The sequence below is a fragment of the Chenopodium album genome, chromosome 22, assembly GCF_948465745.1.
Source record: "Chenopodium album chromosome 22, dcCheAlbu1.1, whole genome shotgun sequence".
NCBI lineage: Eukaryota > Viridiplantae > Streptophyta > Magnoliopsida > Caryophyllales > Amaranthaceae > Chenopodium > Chenopodium album.
In genome coordinates, this window is record NC_137855.1 from 12232240 (window position 1) to 12254360 (window position 22121).

The window sequence follows — 22121 nt, forward strand, 5'->3', positions numbered from 1 at the left end:
CCAATTCTTAAAAAGTAAAAATTATCTTGATATTAATAAATTTGACCAGATTTTAATTTATTATATGACGTACTTCGTATATCAATAATATCATATGAATTTGGAAAAACAAATGAAAACTAGAACGAGCCCTAGAACATTAAACAAAGACTAACAAAGTAACAAGCCCTCGATTTTTTATTCAAAATAAAGCATTCTTTAGCATTTTTTTAAAAAACATGCTTTCTCAAATATTTTATTTTTATTATATTTCTCTTCAAATACTCGTTATTCTTACCCTTTTTTTTTTTATTTTTTTGGTGAAATTCTTATTAGTAATTCTATACTTTTACAGTTTTACTACAAAAATACATTAGAACAATAGCTCTCCCTTGTCTATAATACAAAATGACCCAAATTAAAAATAAATACTGGCAAATGGCTCTTAAAAAGATAGTTACGCACTTAATGCCACATTAGTACCCTAACGGCCTAACATGGTCTAAAGCAATAAAATCAAAAAATAAAAAAATTGCTGCAGCTAGGCTTTGAACCTGGATATTTTCTATAAGATTTAGCCAATGTGCTACTGCATCTTTAGTTAATTTTATTTACTTAAAAAAAAAAAAAAAAATTTATATCAATATTAATATAAGAAGCGATAAATTAAGGAAAAAACCGAATATTTGCTGCAGCCAGGCTTTGAACCTGGATCTTTCTCTATAAGATTTAGCCAATGTGCTACTGCAGCTTTTAGTAGTGTATCACTACAATCAAATATATTTTCATGAAATCATGAGTAAATAAACATATTCAAAAAATTGATTTCAAGACTTTCTTGCTCAGGCAAATCAATCAATCAATCAATCAATCAATCAAAGCCTTAATCCCAAAAGTGGGGTCGGCTAACATGAACCAAATTTGATTATTCCGTGTAGTCATCAACATAAATCTTTCTCCTCCATCCCTTACGATCCAAAACTTCATCCTCACGTAAATCCATGCACTTCATATCCTTCCTCACTCCTTCCAACCAAGTCATCTTTGGTCTCCCTCTTCCTCGTTTAATCCCTCCATGGTCCCACTCTTCCACTCTTCGCACCGGTGTACCCTCGGGTCTCCGTCTTACATGTCCAAACCAACGCAGACGATTTTCCCTTAATTTATCTACAATGCCCGCCACACCTACTTTCTTGCGAATAACCTCATTTCTGATTCTATCTCTTAAAGTGTTTCCACACATCCACCTTAACGCTCAGGCAAATCAATGTTTATCTTAATTTCATTCAAATTTACATTAATTTTTTTCAATTTTTACAAGTTTTTCTTCAGATTTTGGGGTTAAGTAGCCTTGAACTTCTTACTTATATAGAAGTTCAAACATTAATGGTGAAAGTTATGCATTTGAATGTGTGTCAGCAAATGTGGTCGACGATTGTTATGGAACGGAGGAAGTAAAAAAATTAGTCAAATTTATCAGAATCATCAATATAATATTTTTAAAACTGACAACAAAAAAGTCCAAATCACTTTTCATAATTTTATTTCCTTTTAAGAAACAGAATATATACAAAATACGGTCACGAACAAGCCCTAAAGTTAAAAGTTGTTTCCAATTGTTTATGTCAGTTTTAAAAATTATCATGATCATAATAAGTGTGACCAAATTTTAATTGTTATATGACATATATCATATGATTTTGAAAAAAAAACAATTGAAAACTAGAACGATCCCTAAAACATTAAACAAAGATTAACGAGCCCTCGATTTTTTATTCTATTTTTTTTGACAGGGATTTTTTTATTCTAAATAAAAACATCCTTTAGCATTTTTTTAAAAATATATTTTCTCAAATATTTTAATTTTATTACTTGTATATTTCTCTTCAAAGATCTTTGCTTAATAAGATTTAGCCAATGTGCTACTGCAGCTTTAATGATAATTACTTACAAAAAAAAAAAATACAATTTATATAATATTATTATATTAATATAAGAAGCGATAAATTTTAAAAAAAATTAAAAATTTGCTGCAGCCAGGATTCGAACCTGGACCTTTGCTTAATAAGATTTAGCCAATGTGCTACTGCAGCTTTAGTTATAATTACTTGCAAAAAAATACAATTTATATTAATATAAGAAACTATAAATTTTAAAAAAACAAAAAAATTGCTGCAGCCAGGGTTCGAACCTGGATCTCATGTCTTAAGATTTAGCCAATGTGCTACTGCAGCTTTTAGTGATCCATATTTACAATCAAATTTATTTATAACAATCTAATTAACACATTGGAAGTAACAGATTTCCTCTTTTCATGAGTAATCAATTAAACATTTCCAGAAAATTGATTTCAAGACTTTCTTGCTCTCACTCAGGTAAATCAATGTTTATCTTAATTTCATTCAAATTTACATTAATTTTTTCAATTTTTTCTCCAGATTCTGGGGTTCAGTAGCCTTGAATTTAATGTAATGGCAATTCAATTAGTCAAATTCATGTTCAAATTCTCAAATTCTGTTTTATTTAGTTCAAATTCAACAATAAGAACAATTTCTTCAGTACAATATGTAGCATCTAGGGCAAGAGACCCAACATTTGAGAAGTATATGGATCATTACAAGAAGCTTGTTAAAGTTATTGCTATTCAAGACTTAATCTTGGCAAACCCTAACAAAAACCCACCTTCAGTTTCAGTTGATTTCTTGTCTAGGTTGTCCCAAAGACTTCACCTTAACAGGGGTGCTCCGTCGTTTCTTCGTCGGTACCCTCATGTTTTTGAGATTTTTTATGATCATACTAAGTCTATGCCTTATTGTAAATTGACTGATAAAGTGGTTGAAATTGCTAAATTGGAGGCGGGTGCTATTAATGAGTCTTTGTCGTTGGTTGTGGAACGATTGGTTCGAGTGTTGTTGATGTCGGTGTCTAGGTCAGTGCCGTTGAGGGCGGTTTTTAAAGTGTGGAGGGAGTTGGGTCTGCCTGATGATTTTGAGGAATCTGTGATTGCTAGGAATCCTCAGTTGTTCTTGCTTTGTGATGGTAATGAGCCTAATACCCATGTTTTGAAGCTTGTTGGTAGTTACCCCAGTGATCATTTTACTGCCGCGGTGGAGGATTGGCGGGTTTTGGAGTGTTGTAAGGAGGATTCGAAGGTGGATAGGACGGAGATGCAGTATAGTTTTAAGCAAGGGTTTCCACCTGGAATGAAGTTGAAGAAGACTTTTAGGACAAAGGTTAGGGAATGGCAGAAGTTGCCGTATGTTGGGCCGTATGTGGTTGTAGGAGAGAAGAAGAGAGCAAAGATTGGTTTAAAGGGGTTGGAGAAACGAGCTGTTGCTATTGTTCATGAATTCATGAGTTTGACTGTTGAGAAGATGGTGGAGGTGGAGAAGATCAGTCATTTCAGGAAGTGGTTTGGGATTGATTTGAATATGAGGGATTTATTTTTGGATCACCCTGGGATATTTTATTTGTCTAACAAAGGGAAGATGCATACAGCTTTCTTGAGAGACGCTTATGAAAGGGGACGATTGATCAACCCAAATCCTGTTTATGAGGCCAGGATGAAGCTTCTTTATCTTATTATGATGGAACGCCGTGGAATGTTAACTATGACTCAAGAGTCAGTCAATGAGAAAGATGATGTGCAAGACAAAGACAATAGACAGATTGCTGCCTCTTCAGTTTTAGACAATACTGACAGAGATCAATGATATCAGAGCTAAGATGGTGGGTACATGCTCATCTGTTTCCATTGTTTTGATCAATCTAATCCAAACAACTATTGTTGATTAGAATTTTATCTCAATCTGATAAACTTACTACTGTCTATTGATGTTAAAATGCTTGAGTGCTTGACTGATATTGGTATGGAGAGATCACTTTATCTATAGCAGATTACATTTCACATTGCAGCATTTCATCAAAAACCATATTGTTATACTTTGTATTATACAATATTGACTCTGTATATTCTTGCTAAAATTTGTCACAATTCCAGCTTTCTACCTTCCGAGATTTAATGCAATCTGTGATGCATATTATAACTTTGTGAGTTTTTGATTCATTTCTTATGGCATCAATTTCACATCCTTATCAGATGTATATTTATTTTGAGGTATTAATACTTGTATCATCATTTCTAATTGGTCATGTCCGTACAATTTTTTTACTATATTTTGTAGAGATATGTATGATTGATTTTGGTAAAAACATAGAAGGATGATTCGAACCGGTTAATTAATACACTAAAAGGGCATACGTGATCACTTATTTATCTAGTAATATATATATTTCATTTGCCCGAATTGATACAACTATTAACGAAAAAATCTCACAGAAAAAGCAGCATTTTAAAAGTTTGAATTGTAGGATATACATGCTCTGATTTGGATATATATTCTGCTTTTTCTGTGGGATTTTTTCGTTAATAGTTGTATCAATTCGGGCAAATGAAATTTTGAAGGATATAGAAGTCGGATCATCTCCACTCTAAATTTGGGGATGTGGGAAATTCTGAAGGGACTGTTAGATAGTATATTCCCTCATAAAGTTGAAGGGAAGTTGAACTGTATGATTTTGTTCTGTGGTGGATGCTTTGTATGTTTAGGAGATTCTTGAATTCAAGTACCATTCGTGTTACTTTTTAAACTGTTTTGTTTGACTGTTGATGTATGCTGCTGCAGATCAAAATGTTGGATTACTGAAATCTAATGGTTGGCAATGAAGCCTATTCAATTTACTGCTACAGCTCATAGTAAAAATTCCATCACTTAGGAGTTTCAGTGAGTGATTTGCAGAGGAGCTTTGAAGAGTAGAAGTCAATATTTGTGGCCCAACAATCTAGAAGTATATCAAGACTTGCAGAAATTGGATACTGACCTATCACACCTCTTGCGCTTATATATGACAATCTTGATAGGTGAGCAGATGAATTATCGTGTTTGTGAATTTGTACCTGCAATTTGTTTCATGTTTTAGTATTGATTGTCAGTTGCATAAAGATACAATATGATCAATTTATTCTATGTAGATTTATTGTCTCGCTTTGTTCTTTTAGAATTGATCTTGTCTTCTACATGTTTCATTTGATCATGGTTTACCATAGATAGTTCATGAATTTCTTAGCATTTAGCTGCATAATGTTATTAGCTTGTCTGCCCCACAAACTTAGGTTAGATGCTGATCATTTTTCAGGAAAAGAGTCGATAAAATACGGCGCTGTGTCATCATTTTGTTAACTGTACTCTGGGAATGGTTTTTTAGAGATCTTAACATTTGGGATCTGAACTTTAGAGCTTATTGTTTGGGACCTAAAGTTGGATGTATGCCTTTTCTTTTCTTTCTTCTTTTAATCTTTCCTTTTCCCAATGGTTAGATTGATGGGGAGGAGAGAAATTGTTGTAGGTGGAATGAGTGGAGGAATGTTTAGCTGAGAGATTGGTAAATTCCGGTCAGATTGCAAATAAAGAGTCACATTAATGATTTATGGAATACTTTTTGCTGAAATATCTACTCTTTAGACTCAATATCTCAAATTACTTGCTCCGTATGCAGGTACATTATTCAATGAGTGAAATAATAGAGAGAAAAAGGGCCTAACTTCACTGACATTTTAGTGAAAAGTTGACCATAAAAGGATGGGGCAAGTATTTGAGTTACCCTGAAAAGGGAAATGGGGTGAGTATTTGTACTAAAAAGCTCTGAATACCGATTGCCTTCGCTGAACTTCTCTGCATGTATTGTGCCTTTATCTTTAATACATACTTCCTCTGTTTTTTAGTACTTCCCTAAAATGGATATGCCACAATACCTTCAACACTATAATGGAAAGTTATAAGTTGTATTGTTAACCTTATTTAAAGCTCATGGCCCACTAAATTATACTCCTAACAATTTCTCACCCCCATTTTAAGTGTATTACATTATGTGAGACCCATTTTTCTTAAATACCGTGGAAAAGTGTGTGTTGCGAGTATTGTAAAACGTAGGAAGTATGATTTGGTTGTGATATGTTTTCATATTGATGATGGTTCAAATTTTAATGTTCAGTTCCTATTATTGATTCGGGATTGGTGGCAGAATTTGGATATGACATATGACAAGTAACTGAAGTTTTATAAAGATCTCGAAGAATTTAAAAATTTTACCCAGTGCAGCATCTGGTGAAAATCTTTTTTTTTTTTTTTTTTTTTTTTTTTTTTTTTTTTTTCCTTGGAGATTTTGGTCTGAATAAAGCCCCAAACGATTGAGCTTTTTAACTTGGCACTTTTTTTTTTTTTTTTTTTTTTTTTTTTTTGTTGTTGTTGTTGTTATTTTGGCTACATTCAATAAATATGTTTAGAATTGATCCAATTTCCCCTGTTCTTTAAGTGCAGGAGCTAACTGTCTGTTACTCCTGTGAAAATGTGAAGTCGCTGGTGTGGTTTGGGTGAGCGAGAAGCCAATCTTATCTCTGCCCAGGAATTAATCCTGCGTCTATTCAGTGGTTTCTCGTAGATATTCCTGCCATTGCCCATGCATCAGTTCTTCCTCAATACAGTCTACAAGAGAAAGACATCAGAGAAGGACATCAATGAATAAGTTCATCCTAGAAATCCATACTGTGATCCACAGGATGGTACTTCATGGTAGTGATTTGGTTCGTTGCTCAGTCATGCCCCAAGGCTATCTAAATTACAAATTGACTTGGTATGTGTTCTCCATTTGGACACTTTGTTATGCTTGCACTTACAGCTTTATCTACAGTTGTTTGAATCACCTCAAGGCTATATGTATTTTGCTTTTTTATCTACTATAGTGTACCGTGCTAAATGCTAATGATCATATTATAAACTTATATTTGGGTTTTTATTTTCTTTTTTACTTTTTGGAAAAAAAAAAAAAATCAACAAGATCAACATAAGTTAAAGTGTGGAAGTTATCTTTAATTATAATTTTATTTATCCTCTCTTGGGTAGTTATATCTAAATTATGAAAAGTTGGATACGAAGTTTATTAGAAGGATTGCACATAAATTCACCATTAAGATTGAGAGATTTGGTGGAAGCATACTCTATTACTCCATATTATATAATAGTAGAATGCATATCACACTAGTTAAGACAAACAACGTTAAAATGTATGGGAAATTATTTGATCACTGGTTAAGACTTAAGCGTGCATAAAAATTGAGGATTAAAGGTTTGGAGAGTTGTAGTTAAAATTTTGAACTATTGACCGACATCATATTGGCACACCTCCATGTGAGAGGGGTATAGAAAACTGTGCTTTCACAATGGGTGTGCTTGAATCACTTTTGGTGTGCCAAAATCATTTTCCCACATCAGAGATTCAATGTTGCACCTCGACACTCAAAAGATCAATCACCCCTGGAGATGTGCCATCTGCTGAAAAACACTTTTAATTTCATGATCAACATTCTAAAACATCTTAACCTCAACCTTCATTTTCCCCTGTCCGTTCACTTTCTCAACTTATTTCAGATCTTACACCTTCATCAAGTTTCTTTATCAACAATGCAAATAATATCACAAAATTCCTCAAATTATCATATTTACATCTTATACAATTGATATTTCACAGACATTTTATTGCTAATTCAGTAATTCATGAGATCACAGTTAACGCTAAAACCTTAAGCATTGAACCTAGGAAGTCGGCTAGACTTCACAATCTACCGGCTTTATGGTTTGAAGCAAGCAAGCAGACAATTAGGGATGTCAATGGGGCGGGGCGGGGCGGATGTTGGCCTTCCCATCCCCATCCCCACCTATCATTTTCATCCCCATCCCCATCCCCATCCCCGCGGCGGGTCTAATATTCATCCCCATCCCCGCCCCGGCGGGTACAACTCCAAAACCATCCCCGCCCCACCCCCCACTTGGATATCCATCCCCGCCTAATCCCCACCAAATACCCGCCTAATCCCCACCCAAGACCCACCAAATTTCCGTGTCTCAAATACACAATCCTACATAATTAATACGGATTATAATATTAAAAAAAATATTCTTAATATTACACACATTTTTGTTTATAACATAAGTGTAGTACAAAATATTATAATTAATATTTATTTCACGTAATTATTTTTATAAAATAATATAAAAGTATATGTGGGTATGAGGTGGGGATGGGGCGGGTACGAAGTGGGGCGGGTGGGGCGGGTACAACTTAAAATCCACCCCCGCCCCATCACCCATGGCGGGTATCGTTTTCATCCCCATCCCCGCCCCACCACCCACCAAACCAAGACCCATCCCCGCCCCACTGGGGCGGGGATGGGGCGGGTCTCCTACTTGACCCGCCCCACTGACATCCCTACAGACAATGGCTTGCCAAATTAATTTAAGACTTAGAGATGCGAGACTATGATTAATCCTAGGATGACAATTCCTTAATTGAAAAGGGCATATCACCTTCGATGCAGTATATGTAGATTATGTAGTTCTAAGAGGACTTATATAGCTGAAATTCAGAATCTCAAGGCTCATCCGCAAAATGCATTCAACATTGAAGCCTTGGGAAGTTGGGATACGTAAACAGTTAAACTATCTTCTGGCTGTCTAGTTTAATTATGTGATAGGTTGGTATACACTTGGGGTAAGTTTACTAAGATATTCTTAAATATAGTGGGATCCATATTTTAAACCAATGGCTACATCTTAGAGCAAGTTAATATGCAGAATAATGTGACTTGTTTCAGGATCTACCCCTGTATAGGATCCTAATTTGGAAGTTGAATTTCCTTGAATATATTGGCCTAATCTTGCTTATAGGTTTCATATATACCCCGAAGTCAGTATATGCATCAGCCATGGAAACCGCATTATAACAATTTAGTGCATGTTCCCAATAATATAGCAACAGCAGCATGGAAAGGCATCAACTGATGGCAACTGATCAACTCAGATTATTAACCTTCTCGAGTCCTGATAGAAATCATCTCCTAATTCCAAATTCTTCTTGGCTTGAATCAGCTGAAAGTAAAAGAAGTAAAACACGATTTTCCTATATATATATATATATATATATATATATATATATATATATATATATTTTTTTTTTTAAGAGGTCGAGTGCAGAGCTATGGCAGTTGCAACATATTTGAACAATTGAACTTACATAGGTGGTGCACTTACTAGAAGAGATAGGGCTCGCTAGGTGGTACTTGAAAGTCACTTATCTACCTATAGGTTCTTTCACCTGGCTAGTGTTTAACAAAGGTACTTCCATCACCTCAGGTCAATGTGCTTAAGTCCAAGGTAGGCATTTGACACAAGCTTTAGCTTTATGCTTTTGTTGGACTACGCAATCAGCCTAAGAATGCAACAAGTCCAAGTCGGCAAGTCCAACAAGATTGCATGCTGATGATCTAGTGATATTCTGTGGAATAGCAACCAGGGGATCACGTAGTCATCGGTGGGAGTATAGTTTGATGGGTTTATTATTACTGGTGCAATTTAAACACAGTTTGTTAGATGATTGACAGATTAATATACTTTGAGATGTGTCTCACTCAAGAAGTTATTCAATCTGTTTCATTACATGGCACCAGAACTGTATCACTGAAATGTTTCACAATAATTTTTTTTCAATCTGTTTCATTACATGGCATCAGAACTGTAATGACTGAAATCTCTCTCCGATTACAGTAATGGAGTTTTAGTTATAGAGTTTGAGTTGCAAGAAGAAAGTGATGATGGCTAGAAATTCTTGTCTGATCTTTCTCATTAAGTAGTTGATTGGTACTGACATGTAAATACATGAAAAGATGATTTTCCATGGAATTGAATATACGTACATTTATTTGATTATCACTAACACGTAAAGGCGGAGGAGGTCGATAGATAGACCACTATTTTCATAGGAAATAGAACTTGTTAAACTAAACCTAACAAAAAGTTTGACAATTCCTAAGAAGTAAATTTTCATGAGAACTGCAATTTGTTTCGAGGAATTTTTTCATGTCTAACCAAATGAGCATTTAAAACTATGTATTGTACTTTAAGGTCCAGTTCACTTCACCTTATTATTGCTGAACTGAAATTATATTTAATGAAATTAAATTATAGTTGTTAAACTTAAATTATTTTTATTGAACTTACATTATTTTTACTAAACTTAAATTATTTTTGCTAAACTAAAATTATTTTTACTAATTTTCTATTATAATTTTTCGTTAAGTAAATTGAATTTTACTGAATTGAATTTATTTTTACTTAAGTGAAATTATTTTTACTAAATTGAAATTAATTTTACTGAATTGAGCTTAATTTTACTGAACTGAAATTATTATTTACTTAATATTATTTTTTTAAGGTGAAGTGAACAGGGCCTAATTACTGAACTGAGATGGACTGAATTAAATTGAACTGATTGGAGCTGAACTGAATTGATTAGAGCTGAACTGAACTGAGCTAAGCTGAAATGAATATTTTATGAGAGAAGGAAATTAAGAGCTAAACTGAACTGAACTGATCTTATTGGAGCTGAACAAGACTAAACTGATTGGAGCTAAATTGAATTGAACTAAACTGAAATTAAGCTGAAGTGAACATGCCCTAAATCTCTAATAACATTATGGCCACATTAGGAACCCCTTCGTGAGGATTGTTTGTTTTCGAAAGTTTGTTTTTATAAAATAATGCATATGAATTAATTAAAACAACGAATGATAGTTTTTTTTTTTTTTTTTTTTGAAGGAACAACGAATGATAGTTAATATAGTAGTAATGTAGGTTTTTTTTACTCTCTCCAAAAATGGCGTACCCTCCATAAATTAACAATTCAATCTCCATATTCAATAAAAATATTAAAATCTTTTTTATTTTTTTTTTATTTTATTTTTTATAAAAAAGTAAAAGTTTAAAGAAGTACTCCCTCCGTTTCCGAAAGAGGGTTACATTTGTTATTTAGGCATTCGGTTTCAATTAATACTTTTACACAAAGGTAAAAAAATATTTCTAATTACAAAGGTATTTACATACTTCCAATACAAACAACCAAAAAGAAAAAAAAAAAAAAAAAAACCTATTTTCAAAGTTAATTTTATGCTATAATACTTTTTTTTTTTTTGGTTGAATAATTATGCTATAATACTTGATATATATGACATCTAATTAATAATTTTTCACTATCTTATTTTCCTCATAAATTATGAAAAGTCATCGAACATAAACCTTCTTTTAAGACTAGAGGGAGTAGTATTTACATAGGTAGTTGAGAGTCTCTATTTTGTACATGTGGAGGTAGAAATAATATAAGATAATAATAATAATAAAAAGATGATGATAAGATTAATAGTTACTTATGTTATGGGACTGAGGGAGTATATGGTAAAAACTCGGGTCAACGCCCCGACTACATACTACGAAGTATAATTAGTACTCCCTCCATCCCCTTTTGATAGTCCCTTATGGACATTTTTCATGGAAATTAATAAACACAAAAAAGAAGAGTAAAAAGTACATTGAAAAAGTAAATTGACATTGGGTATGCAAAAAAGTAGAGAGAGAAAGTAATAAAAGTACATGGGAAAACAAAATTTACATGAAAAAGTTAAGGGTTCGTTTGGCATCGCTGTGGTTTTCTGTTTTTTTGGTTTATTGGTTTTTTTTTTTTTTTTTTTTTTTTTTTTTTTTTTTTTTTTTTTAAGTATATTATATATATCACATAATGAATCAAAAAATATTTAGACTTATTAAAATCATGATAATTTTGAAAACTAACAACTGAAAAGTGGAAACACCTATTCTTGTTTCCTGTTTTTGGTTTTTAGTTTTTAAAAAAACAGGAAATTAAAAACAAAAAATGATGCCAAATAAACCCTAAATTTGCACAAATATTGTTGCAAATTGGAGGAAATTTTGGTAAAAAATTAATAAAAATGGTTGTTAGAAAAAACAAATAGGGTGAATATTTTGGGATTAAAATTTACCTTAAGGGACTATCAAAAGGAGACGCAGGGAGTATCTAATAAAGTCTATACCTAGATCTTTAGGGACCTTTGTAATTGAACTAAAAAACCAAACCATTAGCATTTAGCACAACTTAACGAGAATAAAATACTTGTATTATTGATTGATGAATTAAAACAAATTTCAAATAATAAAATATTGGTAGTAAATCAAAAGTCATAAAGTAGTCACTCCTCCCAAAATGAAGCACAAAACTAAACCAAAATCAGAAACACAGCAACCTTATAAATGATGCTTCTATAATGCTATGTCACTACTCCCAAAATTCTCTTTCATTATAATAACCTCAATTAAATTAAGTTGTTGGCATAACAAATCACATTTATTAGCCCCTTTTTGTTTTCTTTTTCTTTTTTTAATTTTGAGAGGTCACTTATTAGTCACTTAGATTCACAAACCAAATTATTAACACCCCCATTACTTATTAAATTACCAAAAATAACACTTATTCTATATTAAAAAATAATTCAAATGTTATTTTAATAAGTATTTTTATCAAAATTTTTTGGGTTTTTATTTTGTAAGAATAATAGGAATTATTATTATAATTTATAATAAAATTATTATTTTCAAATTTCAATAATAGCAATAATTTTTCCAAAATTTTTAATTAAAAATATTTTTTTTTCAACAATTTTTTTTTTTTTTTTTAAAATACGGAGTAAAATTTTGAAGTAGTCTCTTAAACGTATAGCCGGGCTTTCTGTTTCTCTCTCCTGAATTTCTTTCTTTCATTCTTACACTTTCCCATTTTCTTCCTGTATTGTCTTCTCTGTCTCTCGATTCTCCTCCTTTCTTCAAACCAAAAACAACACACTTCTTCCTTCTTCATCAATCATCATCATCCCAACAAAAATCCAACCTAAAATCCCACCTCAAAAACCAACCATTTTTAGCTCACTATTTAACTCACAAAACCAAACAAAAATTCAAATCAAACAATCAAATAATGCTTAAATCTCCGACTACCCAATACTTGACATCATGACAACAGCCCAACAACACCAACAACACCACCAACAACAACAGCAACCGTTGTCAAAAACAGCAAAACTCTCTCCTGTGCACAAAATGCAGGACACCCTTAAGCTGAAAACACTCAGAAGATCCTACAGTCTATGCTCACGCGCTTCAACAACAACAACAAAGTACTCCGAATCTACACAATCTTCCGACGAAGAAGCGGAAGAAGAAGAGGAAGAGGAAGAAGAGGAAGAGATTTCATCTTCAGAAGAAGAGAAACCACCCCAGATTGTATTACCTACACCCGAGATGAGAAACCGGTCTCCGGCGAGTCTCCGGCGAGTGTCGCCGGAGATGGAGGTGCCGGAGGTGGTGGAGCGGAATTTGGCAAATGGGGATTACTACACTGGCACATTTGTTGGGAATGTACCTCATGGAAGTGGGAAATATTTGTGGTCAGATGGGTGTATGTACGAGGGGGAGTGGCGGCGAGGGAAGGCGACTGGGCAAGGGAGATTCTCATGGCCGTCGGGTGCGACGTATGAAGGGGAATTCAAGTCAGGGAGAATGGAGGGGTTGGGGACGTTTACGGGGACGGAAGGGGATACATATAGAGGAATGTGGGTGTGTGATAAGAAGAGTGGGAAAGGGGAGAAGTTGTATGCTAATGGTGATTTGTATGATGGTGAATGGAAGGAGAATGTGCAAAATGGTGAAGGAAAGTATGTTTGGAGTAATGGGAATGTTTATGTTGGGGAGTGGAAGAATGGGGTGATATTTGGGAAGGGGGTGTTGATTTGGGCTAATGGGAATAGGTATGAAGGGCATTGGGAGAATGGTGTTCCGAAAGGGGCCGGGGTTTTTACCCGTCCTGATGGGAGCACCTATGCTGGGAACTGGGGGAATGGGAGTGGGACTAATCATGAGGGATTCGTTACGACGAATGCCAAGAGGGAGGATGGGGGGAGGATGAGTGTGTCGGATAGAGGGGTGAATTTTCCAAGGATATGTATTTGGGAAGCGGATGAGGAAGCTGGGGATATTACTTGTGATATTATTGATAATTCTGAGGCTTCTAAGTTGTATAGGGTTGCTAGTAATTGTGCTAAGAAGAGTAGTCCTAAGGGTGCTTTGAGTAGGAGTCAAAGTCCTAGGGATATGAATGTTGTTGTATGTAATCATAATAATATAAATGTGGGTTCAACGCCTTCGACTCCGTATTGGTATGGTGGTGGATGTGATGAGATTAAGAAGCCTGGACAACCGATTACGAAATGTCATAAGAATTATGAGCTTATGCTTAATTTGCAGTTAGGTATCAGGTAATAATAATAACATTAGTAGCATTGGTTTTTTTTGGGAATGTGGTTGTTTTGTTGGTTTATGATTGTTGTGTTTTGAGTTTGATTAGCATGAATGTATGCATTGTTTATAGGTAATTATGCTGATTTTGAATGGTGGGTTGAATTTTAAATTTGATAATATATAGGCATTCTGTTGGGAAGCATGCCTCGAAAACTCGGGATCTTAAGGGTTCTGATTTTGAGCCTAAGGAGAAATTTTGGACTAGGTTCCCTCCTGAAGGATCAAAACATACACCACCACATCAATCAGCTGATTTCAGATGGAAAGATTATTGTCCCATGGTGTTCAGGTGAATGAATTGTACTAGTTTGATGTCATGATCGAACTTCAGTTTGCTTGTGTAATCTGCTGACTTTGTTCATTGTTGCCATATGTGGCTGATATGGATGTCTAGACATTTGAGAGAACTATTTGGGATTGATCCAGCTGAGTATATGTTAGCTATTTGTGGAAGTGACGCGTTGAGAGAGTTTTCGTCCCCTGGAAAGAGTGGAAGTTGCTTCTATCTAACTCAAGATGATCGGTATATGATTAAAACTGTCAAGAAGGCTGAAGTTAAGGTCAGTTTGCACTTGTACATTAGGTTTAGTTTACTCCCAACACATTCATTCATGTAGTATATTATTAAAAAGAGGGAATACTACAACTCATAATGGTTGATTAATATGCTAGAATGAGAGAGTCATCATAATATTTCTGAAAATGGATTCTCATAATTGGTTATTATGGGAATTTATGTCAGGTACTCATCAAAATGCTGCCTAAGTATTATGACCATGTTGCCAAATACAAGAATACGTTGGTGACAAAGTTCTTTGGTGTGCATTGTGTCAAACTCAAAGCAGTGGGTGGACAAAAGGTACTATCTTGCCCTAAATCGAGTAAACATACAAATTTGATGGTGTGCTGAAAAACTAATTGTTACACTTTTTTTGATGGCCGATAGACTCGCTTCATTGTTATGGGAAATTTGTTTCACTCTGAGTACCGGATTCATAAAAGATTTGATCTAAAAGGTTCTTCCCATGGTCGGTCAATTGACAAACCTGAAGGTGAAATTGATGAGACTACCACCCTTAAGGACCTTGACCTAAAATTTGTGTTTCGCTTACAGCAATCTTGGTTCCAAGAGCTCATGAGGTCAGTTTCATTCAAAATTTGTTTCAATTGTTCAAAACTGCAGTTTCATTCAGCTTTGCATTTATTTAATGGTTTGTATTTTTAAAAAGCAGTCAGGTTGATAGAGATTGCGAGTTCTTAGAGGCAGAGAAAATCATGGATTATAGTCTGTTGATCGGTCTTCATTTCCGCGAGGATTGTTCCAGTAATGAGCCAGGACTGTCACCTACTGGTATACTATTGCCATTCTTACATGTTTTTGTATTTTCATTACTAATATAGTAATATTATTACTTCCGGTATTTCTCTTTGGGTTGATTTCACATAAGTAGCCTCTCTGAACAAGTGATATTTACTGAACTTTTTCTTTGGCTCTTTCCAGGCAGAGGGGGTACAAATCATGATAAGAGTTCGCCTCTAGGGTACGAGATATTTACGCAGGACTCAAACTGCATAATGGAGGGAACGTAAGTCTTCTTACAATTATTTTTTATCCTCTCTTCAGTTCAAATATTGCAACCAGAAATCAATTTCCTTAATCTGATTTGCTATGATTATAAGATACATTGGGATGGGAAATCATCTGATCCCGCATATTTTCTTAAGCCTTGTGTGGCAGTGATTAAACATTATGGTGTAAGTGTTTAATTAGTGTACTGGTCCAACATTCCTACCCTTGATTTGTCTACATTTCTGCCCTCAGTCGTCGACATTGCATTTACTGCTGTTTATGCTGTACTGTAAGACAGACCATTGGAATGTCTCTGTTTAATCTCATTTATTTTTTGTGTTGAAAGATTTTGGTCTCCTGACGTAGTAGTTTCCCATTAAGCCTTGAATGAATTGTCTTAAAATGAAAGGAACTTGTTTGTTTGTCATTTTCTTTGTTTATATATATGACCTGTAGGATATGGTCCAATTTAAAATGGACTGTCAAATTTTTTTGGAATGGTTCATAATTTGGTAGTTGACAGGCTGGAAATGCTATATACTGCTTACTTAGCCCTTTGATTTGCTCAAATTGATTAATATATTGTTGGAACCTTTAAGTTGTGATGTGGCAGTAAATCGTTCTTACGAACCTGAATAATTTTAGCGGTCCTTGCAGTAATACGAGTAGTTTATGCTATTTATGCTTTTGGCCGGTGTAATAGCTGTTATTATCTTCAGTTATGTGTAGTAATCTCTAATAGGTGGAGGTTGGAGTTTGTCAAATACTTACAAAAAAAGAAAATCTAGTATGTTTACAATAATGTAGATGATTAGGACTTGTGTTAATGACCGCAGAACATGACTGGCATAGTGGCATATCAAACGAACCAAATACTAATGTAATTTATGTGGTGATAAGGTACAAGCTGGACTAAAAAAATAAATAATGAGAATGAACGAATGCGTCAAGAGTTTTACTCGTAAAATAGTCAGATTGTGAGAGTTGCTGTCATGATCATCACGAGTCAAACTACGTGACTTATGTTTAGTGTAGTAGTTAGTAGTTAGAAATTCGTTTGATGTTAATCTTTGATAATTGAATACAGTAAACAATCATGTAGTATCTCTACAAGTATTATTCTAATCCGTGCTATTATGATTTGTTAAATCACAGGAGACCTTTCATCCGGCTAGGAGCAAACATGCCTGCACGAGCAGAGCGAGTATCACGGGCAGAATTCGAAGGGAATGGAACTCCACGAAGTGTAACTGGTGGAAATGGTGGTGGTGGGGAGGTATTTGAAGTAATTCTTTATTTTGGTATCATTGACATTCTCCAAGATTATGATATCATCAAAAAATTCGAACATGCTTACAAGTCCTTGCAAGTGGATCCCACCTCCATTTCAGCTGTGGATCCAAAGCTCTACTCCAAAAGGTTCCGGGATTTCATGCATCGCGTCTTTGTGGAAGATGAGTAAGCATAAGAACCAAGGACAATCACTCACTAAACCATATCATCAGATTACACCATAAACACATTGTTGATTGCTTCTGCGAACCTGACCCTGGCCCTGGCCTCGGACCCCCTAGAAGCACAGCACTCGGGGCTCTTAAAACACGGCTTCAATGAGCTTCATCTGAACCATCAATGACTCGTTGAATCATATCGTACTAAACTACTAATACAATTTTTATGGCGGCTGAATTTTTTGGGATCAGCCATTATACTGAAGAGAAAGAGATTAATCAAAGAGGGGTGAATACATTTTGTACATTGTAGGGAACTATCATGCATTTGGGTTGGGGAGCATAATTTTTGTATCTATTTTTTTTTTTTTTTTTTTTTCGTTTTTTCGAATTTTTTTAAAAAATTTTATTTTTGTGTTTTCCCTTCCCTGGATTATTTTGCCAGGAAGTAAAAAGAAGGAAATAGGAAAATTCAAAATAACTGTACAGTTTAAAAAGGAAAGGGAAAGTTTGGATAACGTAGTGAACTTAATTTCATTATTTTTTGTAATGTAATTTTTAATTGTAATGTAATTTTTTAACTTAGAACTTTGATTTTGCTGACCAAAAAAGGCAACATTAATTCAAAAAATATGGTTGGTTTTGCTTTATGCAGTGAGGTTGAGTTATAAAAAGAAGAGCAAAAGCATAATATTAAAGAAGTGGGGATATTGACCCCCCATTTTCTATTCTTGTCCCCTCTTAAATTTGAAAGAAACAATTCTACATTGCTGGAGCCTAGAGATCTTCATAAATTATTGGATAATTTCTTTATTTTCTAATATTGGTGTAGTTTTGATACTCTATTTAATGATTTATTTGGATTTTTCACTAAGATGAGACATTTAGGACATGTTTGTCTTTATGTTTAACCTAGTACTTGAATTTTGACATATTTATTTATTTATTTATTTTGACGAAGTTGACATATTGAAGAGATGTCAAGAGCTTGTGTCACTAATTCTGTAATTCACTATTACAAGAGTCAAGAACGCGGATTTGTGTTTGTTTATTTCAAAGATTATTTGTGTCAATTTTGGGGGGATGTTAGAGAGATAAGAAATGATTGTAAAAACGGAGAAAGTAATATTGAATTAGCGTCCATGACATAGTGTCTGTGAATCATTTGTTACTCTTTCTCTCGCTATTTCGGCTCAGCTTTCACTATGACTTTGTGAAAACTCCACCCACTTCATGCCGCTTTTATGTCTTCGTGAAATATTTGTACTATGAAATTAAATGTAGATGATTACTTTAGCCCTGATAGTAGGAATTTTTCTTGCTCAAGAGTAGCGATCTATCACACTCCCATCTACACTAAAAGTGATGGCTACGAATGTTTTAGAGCAATACAAGTTGTGACAAGACCGATAACTATCTAGGGTAATGGTGCTCCAAATCTGAGTAATATTATAAGCGTCTATGAAGGACTCCCACAGTTTTTGGCTAACAAAGTAGATCCCAAGCCATATGACGAATAAGGGCTTTGAGATCTACAAGGAACAAGTGAAGTGAATTTGAATGAGATGTACTTTAATCGCTTTATCTTAGTTGACACATTTTCTTTAGGAACATTTGTCAATGCATAATTTTAGATATATATACTCCCTTTGTATTTAATAAGTGCTTTACTTTTCATTTTTCACTGTATTTTCATAAGTGTTTAATTTCTTGTAATAGAGGCTAAAGTTTAAGAGATACTTCGTTAGTTTATTATGATATTAGATAGATATATAAACACTTAATAATCATTGTTTTAGTCATCTAAAGTAGCTAGTAATATATGATATTCATTATTCACTATGAATATTAGGGTATGATTCATATGAATGGGGCATCGCAGCCCAAAAACGACGCTTCACTAGTCACCACTCATTGATTCACAACTCCGTAGAACTTAACTACGTACTTTTAACACCTCACTTATATGGTTTGAAAAAAATTACACCATAATGTAATGATTGTTCATATTTATCATGAAATTATCGTTTTATCATTTACAAATTATAAGGAAATAATAAAAAAAAAATTTTAAAAAAAAGCACTGCCGTTGTGGTACAATTTCTTTTACCATCAATGCTATAATCAAACAACCAACTCATCTTTGTCAAAAAAAAAAAAAAAAAAAAAAAACAACGCATAGTGAATTAATTAATAAATAAGTTACCCAATAAATACACAACTTATGAGACACTTTTAAAAATGGAGGGAGTATTGAATAAAATTCCCTTCCTATGGTTTCGACTAGTTATTGTAGTGTATATTGATAATGAATGACCTAACACAAAGGTTCGAAAACAGCACCCTCGATGGCTCGATCAATCATATGTTGTAGATCGTTTTGAATTTTGGTTTTCTGTTTCGGCCTATTCCAAATTCGTTTCGGGGTAGTTTAAAACTTCGTTAGGTCACTAACCTAATTATTCCACAATCAGATAAATTGTGATTTAATTTAATTAATCTAGATAATAATATAAGAGAACATGACCTAAAAAGCAAGGGATCTAAAGCATGAAATGGTATAACTTGCTCTTTTCATAATCCAGTAGTATATATTGAAACTGTGGGTCACATGGCAATGCTATTTTAAAAGATTTAGTTACTGCCATTACGATTTGCTTGGTGTCCTACTTTAAGTAGAATAATCATGCTCATTACAAAAGACAATTACAATTCTCATGCTCTGTCTTATGTGCTTTTTCTTTCCTTTATATCTTTCAGTGATGTGATTATGATTAACTTTATACTTCATACATGACTAATATCCTAATCTATATATTTTGACTTTGACCAAATTTTTTTACTCATTTCATGACAACAATGTCTACTAGACATATTTTTACCGATCCTTTTTTTTGGGGGGTTAAAAACATAAATCTTTTTCATTTTTTATTTTATTTATTTATTTATTTATTTTTTTAAGATGGATGAATGGTTAATTAGACTCATATTTATTAAAATAAATTACATCCTCCATTTCTGAATTGATGTATTCTAAAGATTTGGTACAACACAAACTAATAAAAAGGCGGGGGAGTGAAGATTTTACATATTTACTCAAGTGCTACCCGAAATATCAATACTTGACCTACCCCAAGATATATGTACTAGAATTACAGAAGAAGAATAGACTATTCTACATAGAGGTGTAGAAGAGAGATGAGAGAGAATTCTATTTGAACCTTACAAATTGTTTCTTTTTATATTTTATTAATAAAAAGAAGTTTTATTTTAATTAATTGCAATAGTTTATCAATGATAATAATAATAAATGGTTTTATGTATATGGCTTTATTGAGATACCAGAATTGTTACAATAATTTTGTGAGTAAGGTTTTAGTTGAGAATGATACATCCTATTTACAACGTTTTCATTACGAATTCTCTTGTTATGATGATACAAATAACTACGAGTCATGGTTGAATGCTACAAAGAAACGTGAATATTTTGAGCTTGATCTGAATTTTACTAGTAGAGTTTAATGGCGACGAATATATGAAGAGGTTGTGCTCATCTCTCCAACTACTTATCAAATAATGTAATGGTTTGGATGAGACATTGTATGATGTGGAAATCATTTGATTTGGATGAGACATTGTATGATGTGAAAATCATTTGAAATACGCGATACCGTAAATCAAAGTTTACATGCATGGATCTCCGACTGTTATCATTAAAGCACTAAATCTTGAGTAACTCAGTGGCGGAACCAAAAATTTTACATTACCGGGCCCAAATTAATACTAAAGATGGAAATTTTGTTTAATTTATTACAAATAATGTGAAAGTTGTAGGAAAAATATCGAGTTGCAGAGAATGTATGTTGTTCTTATAATAGAAAATTAACCCTAGCCCCCCTTGATTCCGCCCCTGGAGTAACTTAGTATTGAAGATGAAGTAAACACATTATATAGTTGGTAGTCTGCTTACTGAGTTAAATCTTAATCTTTCAAACAATTTTGCAGAGGTAGTTAATGAATTTAGAAGCCATTATAATAGTTATCTATTCAAGGTATAATAATCTCATAAGCAAGACTTCCAAAATAAGTATTTTGAGGCTTAGAACTTATGTGGTAAGTTTATACTACTACAACTTTTTTGTCTAATCTATGATGCTTTGATTTCTATCTTATCTGAGTGTATTAGTTTTGAATTTATCTTGACTGAACTTATTAACCCATATTCTATTTAAACTTTTTAATACATAAAATAAGTAAATAAGGTGAACATAGTGAAATATCAATCAATAATGTTTAGCTTAGTTGATGAGTTGAAGTTGATCTTGAGGGTGGTACATACCTAAAGACTAAGGAGTAAACTTAACTATGTCTATTTCACTAACCTTTGCAACTTTCTACAAATCATTTAGACTCAAACTAACAACCAAAAACATATTTAATAAAAAGAACTGATCACCTGAATATGACCTATATAGATTTACTGATATTATGATTGAAACATGTGGCCAATTAGCTTAGTTACATATTTTTATTTCCTTTCGTAACTCTAGAAACACAGAGAAAAAAAAATCTAATTAATTAGCCAAAAATGACCACCCATTCAAATATAACCGAACTCAATTTGAACAACTTGCATATATACCACCTTTATCATGGTCCACAGGAAAATCAATATGCGAGATATATATATATATATATATATATATATATATATATATATATATATATATATATTATGGATCTTGCTAATTAGCGACCTGGACTCTCAGGACGTTAGATAACAATTATATACTAAAGTAATCACTAAAATTA

At 33.4% G+C, this 22121-nt stretch overlaps 2 protein-coding genes across 4 annotated transcripts; both read left to right on the forward strand.

The window, feature by feature from the left end:
- Window positions 1-2309: 2309 nt before the first annotated feature.
- On the forward strand, window positions 2310-9680 carry LOC145605534 (protein ROOT PRIMORDIUM DEFECTIVE 1-like). 3 transcript variants are annotated; one of them, XM_081661604.1, is made up of 4 exons: window positions 2310-3708; window positions 4665-4900; window positions 6357-6669; window positions 9225-9680. In XM_081661604.1, exon 1 carries the CDS (start codon window positions 2451-2453, stop codon window positions 3690-3692), a length of 1242 nt encoding a protein of 413 aa, XP_081517730.1. In that variant the 5' UTR covers window positions 2310-2450; the 3' UTR covers window positions 3693-3708; window positions 4665-4900; window positions 6357-6669; window positions 9225-9680. The 3 variants fall into 3 exon arrangements, with proteins under 3 accessions (XP_081517730.1, XP_081517731.1, XP_081517729.1); XM_081661605.1 differs by lacking the exon at window positions 9225-9680 and having other exon boundaries at window positions 6352-6797; XM_081661603.1 differs by lacking the exon at window positions 9225-9680 and having other exon boundaries at window positions 6357-6797.
- A 3014-nt stretch (window positions 9681-12694) lies between these two features.
- Window positions 12695-17921, forward strand: LOC145603534 (phosphatidylinositol 4-phosphate 5-kinase 1-like). Its single transcript, XM_081659455.1, has 8 exons — window positions 12695-14245; window positions 14413-14577; window positions 14683-14848; window positions 15031-15147; window positions 15235-15428; window positions 15521-15639; window positions 15790-15874; window positions 17014-17921. Exons 1-8 carry the CDS (start codon window positions 12945-12947, stop codon window positions 17318-17320), a joined length of 2454 nt encoding a protein of 817 aa, XP_081515581.1. The 5' UTR covers window positions 12695-12944; the 3' UTR covers window positions 17321-17921.
- The last annotated feature ends 4200 nt before the right edge of the window (window positions 17922-22121 follow it).